General features: G+C 45.6%; 1 protein-coding gene across 1 annotated transcript; it reads left to right on the top strand.

Moving 5' to 3' along the window:
• Positions 1–1,213: 1,213 nt before the first annotated feature.
• LOC125535864 (E3 ubiquitin-protein ligase DIS1) lies at positions 1,214–5,376 on the top strand. Its single transcript, XM_048698933.2, has 4 exons — positions 1,214–1,522; positions 3,286–3,507; positions 4,005–4,391; positions 4,674–5,376. The coding sequence occupies exons 2-4, from the start codon at positions 3,310–3,312 to the stop codon at positions 4,992–4,994; spliced, it is 906 nt and encodes a 301-aa protein (XP_048554890.1). The 5' UTR covers positions 1,214–1,522; positions 3,286–3,309; the 3' UTR covers positions 4,995–5,376.
• Positions 5,377–6,592: the final 1,216 nt, after the last annotated feature.

The following is a 6,592-nucleotide window of genomic DNA, read 5'->3' as shown; positions in this document are numbered from 1 at the left end:
GCCGGCTTGCCATCGACATGTCATCGCAGGGACAGGCCGAGGGGTTTACGATTACGAGCACCCCGTCTGACTCATCTAGGCAGGCAGGTCAGGGCAGGAAAGCCAAGGGATGTTTCGTGATCACGGGCATTGGTTTCCCCCCTCCCTCCTTTTCTGCGTCGTGTGCTTTTGTCACCTCTCGCTTGACTTATTCCAAACATTTCTTGACATATCAGGTAGCACTTTGACTACTCCAAAAAACATTGTTTTTCCATCAACATATTACTTTAAAAATTATTTATCTAGAAAACGTCGAGGAAGAGAGAGAGAGAGAGAGGGGGAGAGAGAGAGATCCATGATTTCCGACGGCGATCCTTTCTTCCGCATACGATTACCATTTCACATGATGAGACCGGACGTCCTTCCCTGTGCACGCCCCACCTTCAAATCTTGGCTATCCTTTGAGTCTTCGATTCGCTTCGAATCCTTATGGGGAAGTCTATAAATTATACGTCCCTTGCTTGAATCATAATGACTTACTTCAATTTTGACCCTATACCCCATCAGTATTCGTATAGAACTAGACCGTATCTTTACTGAAATATAGCCTAGGATGACGGGATATTTGAATTCCACGGTGGTGTTTTTGTGTAAGTGTGTGTTTTTTGGCGTTCATGCTTCTTCGGCGAGATGTATTTGCTCCTCGGCCTGTTGATGTTCTCAATCCAGTTTTCATTATAAACGAGATCAGTCTCTTTTTGAGCTGAATATTCAGATGGAGGTTTCTAGGGTTTAAGCGAAATGAAATTGTAGATATTAGCATGCTACTCAAAATGATTTTTTTGGTTCGATTGGTTGGTTAAACGAGCCTCCTAACTATATTGTCGGTTTGCTCGCAGACGATGTAACCGTGTTCTGGTCTAATAAAGCTAACCATGATGGTCGTCCCTTAAAAAAACATGCTATCCAAAATGTCTATGGTAATTATTCAATCTTTCTCTTGAACTTTCACCAAATTTACCGGATGGGCCCCTGAACTCCATTTAATACTTAGTATACAGGCCAGATTGCCGGACCGGAGTAACTGTTTTTGACCGTTGATGATCCCCTGCGTGATCCGGCCGGGGGACAGGGCCCACACGCTCATCAGCCCACTATTACCAAATGAACAGAGATTTTCCCCGATAAAAACACCCCATTTCGGCCTTTCCCTCCCCTCCAAACCAAACCAAACCCCGAGGAAAACACGCCCACCCCATCCCCTTTCGTCAGAAGGAAAGACTGAAAGAGGCGACTCGGCCGAGAGAGAGAGGACAGAGACGGAGCCTCGCAAAGACTGGGGCTTTAATTCGAACGCGCTCGCCTCCGTCCTCCCCCTCTCTCCCCCCATCCATCTCGAGCCCTCCGCCACAGTACCAGCATCACGCCAAACCCCCATCCCCTATCTATCCCAGGGAAGTGAAGGTCAAACCAGCCGCCGCCCCTCCTCTTCTCCGGCCGCCCGCTCCGATCGCCGCCCCCCTCCGTCGCCTTCCCTCCCGAGGTAGCACCCGCTTCCCCTGTTTCTTGGATGCGTAGTGGGTTGGATTTTGAGGTGCGCGTGCGGGTTTCTGGCTCGGATGCGCGCGTGGGATCGGGAATGCGGGTGCCTGGACTAGGGTTTTTGGTTCAGGTTCGGGAAATCTTGCGGCTTGTTGGGACTGATTAACTTGTGGGTCACAGTATTCCCCACCCACGACGACCCCGCTAGGGCACCTTAACTCGGGATGCAGTCAATCGATGGTTAGATTATCCGGTTATATCGCCAAGGAGGTTCGTACGGCTGATCTGATGGGGCTTGGTGTAAAGCCTCAGCCTGCAGCCTGCTAGTTTGTGTTTTCGAGTTAGGTGATGATGTTTTGGCTGCTCTGTTGTTCCTGCGTTTCCATTTACAAGAGTCATGATTCCTAATCTAGAAAGGAAGAAGACAAGATTCAGGGTTTGTGTCTTCGAGTTAGGTAATGATGTGTTGGTTGCTCTGTTTATTTAGTCATGATTCCTAGTCTAAAAAGGAGCAAGGGGGGAGATTCAGGCATGCTGTTGATTGGAAATCATTACAGCTCCTGCATGCTGCTGGCATCTCCTTACATGAGGTGGAAAGATGTTCTGTGTGATGAACTCCATGCCCCTGCACTTCTTGTTTGAGTTGTTCATTGCAACTTTATGCAAACAGCTGCTGCTGCTGCTGTGAGTGCAATACAAGGGGTAGTGGAGGCTCATGGAAGTGCCACCCCCCTTCCCCCTTTCCTGTTCCACCACTCCATCATTCCCTCTGTTATCATATTTCCTGTTCTTTCCAGTGAAGCGGTTACTACTTACTAGTTATAGCTAGATTAGCTGACCAACCAACATGTCCTTGGTTGCCTTTGGTATAGTTGGAGAAGCGGCACTGATGTGGTTCTCAGCTGTCGGTGTGCATTGATTTTTCAACTAAATAAGGTGGTACTGAGTACCTAACTAATTTTGGATTCAGTTACATGGATTGACACTGAAGAAAACAACTGACTAGAAAGCTGAACCGAAAGTACAGTAAGCTAAAAACCTTCAGATCTTTTGCTGAAAAAGGTGAAAACAAGCGACATGGCATCTATGTTTTTTGTTTAGTGTGTAACGATGTAACCTAACAACACTTGCTGGGTCAAGTATTACAAACTCTTTCTGAGATCCAAGCCCATCTGCCCTCATGATTAACTGACCAACCATCATTTTCTTAGTTTCCTTTGATATATTTGGAATAGTGGCATTGATGTGGTCTTCAGTTGTCGCTGTGCACTGATTTTTCAACAAATTAAAGTTGTACTGAGTACTTAACTAAATTCGAATTCAGTTACATGGATTCACACTAAGGAAAACAGTTGACTAGAAAGCGGAACCAAAAGTGTAGTAAAAGGCTGAAAACCTTCAAATCTTTTGCTGAAAAATGGTAATTGGCATCTATGTTTTTTTGTTCGGTGTGTAATGATGTAACCTAACATGACTTGCTGGGTCAAATATTACAAACTTTTCTGAGATGAAGCTCATATGAGCTCATGATTTCTGCATCGTTAGTGCTCTTCTTTATAGAACCTCTAAGTGCAGTCGAGTCATGTTATGATTGGCTTATGATGAAATTTACGTTTGTGTGTTCCTTAGAAAAGTGAGTTAGTTTGATCAGGAGATGTTTTTTGTGGATAAAAAAACGTTCCTGTCTTTTAAAATGATGATAATATCTGTTTCATTTGCTTCCAAGCCTAAAATTTTCTCTTGATTTCTTTTTCCTCCACACAGGATTCTGTATCTATAGGTTTGGTCATGGCGTCAGCTGCCTATCTTGACGACATTGATGCTGAAGTTATCGACCCTCCAAAGATTGAGATGTTAGATGTCACGGAACTCGTCGGTGATCTTATTGAGCACTCACCGAAACCAAATGTCATAGTTTCTAGCAATGTGCGTGAGCTATTGGAATGCCCTGTGTGCTTGGTCGCCATGTATCCTCCAATTCATCAGGTATGCCTTCTTGCTGAACTAATTACATTTAACTATAGCATATCGGTTGCATTATACCAAGCCTTGTTCTAGGCTTTTGGCTTTCCATGTGTATGCCTACATGTGTGATCAGATAAGAATATCCAGTTGCAAAACAATATGAAAATGCTGATTTACTTTCAGGGTAGGCAGAGGTAAAATAGGGTTGTGGTTGGTGACCTTTTTCTATGAATCACTTTGACCAATAAGTGATATCCCTTCCTTTCTGATATCCACCCCATGCATCAGGCCCACCTGTGATTAGCTCCCTGCAAACATTTTGAACTTATACATTACAACAGTCTTCCTTTTCATTTTCAATGTTATCCAGATTGTTCATTGTCAAATGATTCTAGTAGGAGGGCCTGATATCTCATGATTATTTTGAATTTACACTGCATATTCTAAGCTCAGAAATGAAGTTCAATATGAATGTGTCTAGAGGTTCTTTAACTATTTTGTCACATTTGTGCGTGCAGTGCTCCAATGGCCATACCATTTGTTCTGGATGCAAGCCAAGGGTTCATAATCGCTGTCCAACTTGCAGGAGTGAATTGGGTAACATAAGATGCCTTGCTCTAGAGAAGGTTGCTGCCTCTCTAGAGGTTCCATGCAAGTTCCAGAACTTTGGATGCGTGGGAATATATCCTTATTATTGCAAGCTGAAACATGAATCACAGTGCCAATACAGACCCTATACTTGCCCATATGCGGGGTCTGAATGCACTGTCACTGGTGACATTCCATATCTGGTGAATCACTTGAAGGACGACCATAAGGTTGACATGCACAGTGGAAGCACCTTTAATCATCGCTATGTCAAATCAAATCCTCATGAAGTTGAGAATGCCACATGGATGCTTACGGTAATTATCAGCTACCTTTGTATTTATGATCTGAAACACTATGCAGTAGATTAGTCCTCACATCCTCTTTCCAAGATCCAAGGTGTATCTTGGATAGTTTTGATAACATGAGTTATGGTCTTATGGATTGCTGATCGTTTACTTAGTGTGTGCATACTTAACGACTCAATTAAGTAAGGTTACTGTCGACACTGCATGCTACTGTTATTCAGCTTCTGCTTGTGTTTTTCCTCTTCATGGAAGTAAGAGTTGTGGAACTAACTCTAGCATATACCTGTCCAGGTTTTCAGCTGCTTTGGGCAGTACTTCTGCCTGCACTTTGAGGCGTTCCAGCTGGGCATGGCGCCGGTCTACATCGCCTTCCTGAGGTTCATGGGAGACGACGCCGAGGCCAAGAACTACACCTACAGCCTGGAGGTGGGAGGCATCAACCGTAAGATGACCTGGCAAGGTATCCCTCGGAGCATCAGGGACAGCCACAGGAAGGTCCGGGACAGCTACGATGGGCTCATCATCCAGCGGAACATGGCCCTGTGCTTCTCCGGCGGCGACAGGAAGGAGCTCAAGCTGCGGGTCACCGGGCGAATTTGGAAGGAACAGTGAGCTGTAGCTGCAATGCTTAGAAGGCCGTTCGGTTCATTCTGGTGATCCGAGGCGAACTGTAGTGAAGCAATGCGCGAGTGAACCGCCGCTGCGAGGGCTTGATTAGGACTAGGTAATGGTGTGTAGATTGTCTCTTTAGGTTCTAGTAGTTCTGAGATGTTTTCATGGATGGTTGTGATGAGAACCGAGGTGGTACTGATGTGGTACTGGTAGAGCTGAAGGCAAATCTCCTGTTTTGCTTTGAACAAGAGCTGGCTGGCAGGCCGCTGCGCTGCCGTCTGGTGAGATGTTGCTGGTGCCTCGTGGACTGTAAATGATGTAGCCCCTCTCCTGTATGAGACTCGTATCTATCTATGTCAGACCCGCAAATGTTCTGAACTTCTGATGCTGGTATATGAATGAGACTCGTATCCATCTACGTCAGACCCAAAAATGTTCTGAATTGTATATGATACTCGTATTTGCATCAGCCTCCCACCGATGTTCAGAATTCCTGGTGCTGATATTGAGTTGAGATGGCCGTTTCTGATGCCAGTTCTGCGGCTGCTTCCACTGGAATATGTCTTCTTCTTTTTGCATCAAATCAGAAGATGTTTTCTCTCTCTTTTTTTTGTGAGAAACCTCATCGTGACTTGTGAGGGCAGCGGGTTCCTTCTGTTCATTAAGAAGAAGAGAGATAGTCTAATTTATAAAGAAAACTAGACCCAAAAACCTCATATTCTCGGTTAATAAAAAACCCAAATGAAAACCTGGGAACAAAAAATAAATAAAAACCACAAAAAACACTAGAGCTTAGGGACAGAGACAAAACAACTGCAACATCAAGGGGCATCATCTGAGTTAGACACCATAGCGCCAAGGCCCAGAGCAATTAGGCTTGGCCCACGTGCAACCAAACTGACAATCACTCGTCGAAGAGAACTCATCAATGTCGAATGACTCTTCCGCCTCATCCTAGAAACATCATGGGCTATAATTATTGTGTGAAAAACATCATGAAAGGTCTATCTTTGACTTTCGGGCGATGCCCGCCAAAGTGCTCAATGTGATGACACTTGCGATGAAAGCGTTTTTTTACATGTCCAGCTATGCTTTCATCTTTTGCTCAACATCCTCCACTTTGCTCACCTCTCGCAACTCACCAAAAGCCTCCAACAACCTATGCTCCGCGCGTTTGGCCGCCAGAATGTTGCACGCCTTGTTCTTCTTTTCCAGGCGCCCATCATCCTTCTCCCCGTGCAAAGGTGTCGAGGAACCAAGCAGAGATTGTGGGACCGCATAAGTAACCTTTTAAAAAAGTCCTCCAGAGATAATGGTGGTGCTTTAGCCTGCGCCACCTCCGTTGCTCACCTCAACCAGAACGTCAGGCTTGTGTAAGGCTCCCTCCATGTACTTCGTGTTGAAACCAAGCAACTCCTCTGAACTAAAAATCGGACCCCCTACCAGCATCCGCACATCACCTACGCCCCCACACGTCAACCCGTCGTTCACGCTTCACGGTTCGTGACAACCAATGAATCCCCTCCCCGAGGTGCCATAGCGTTGTCCGGGAAAGGTTCGACGTTGTGAGGCCACCTCCACCGCGCGACCCAAAATGG

The sequence above is a fragment of the Triticum urartu genome, chromosome 2A (assembly GCF_056163025.1).
Source record: "Triticum urartu cultivar PI428250 chromosome 2A, HENAU_Tu73, whole genome shotgun sequence".
Classification (NCBI taxonomy): Eukaryota; Viridiplantae; Streptophyta; class Magnoliopsida; order Poales; family Poaceae; genus Triticum; species Triticum urartu.
Note: the sequence above shows the minus strand (reverse complement) of the source record. Positions and strands in the feature narration are given on the sequence as shown.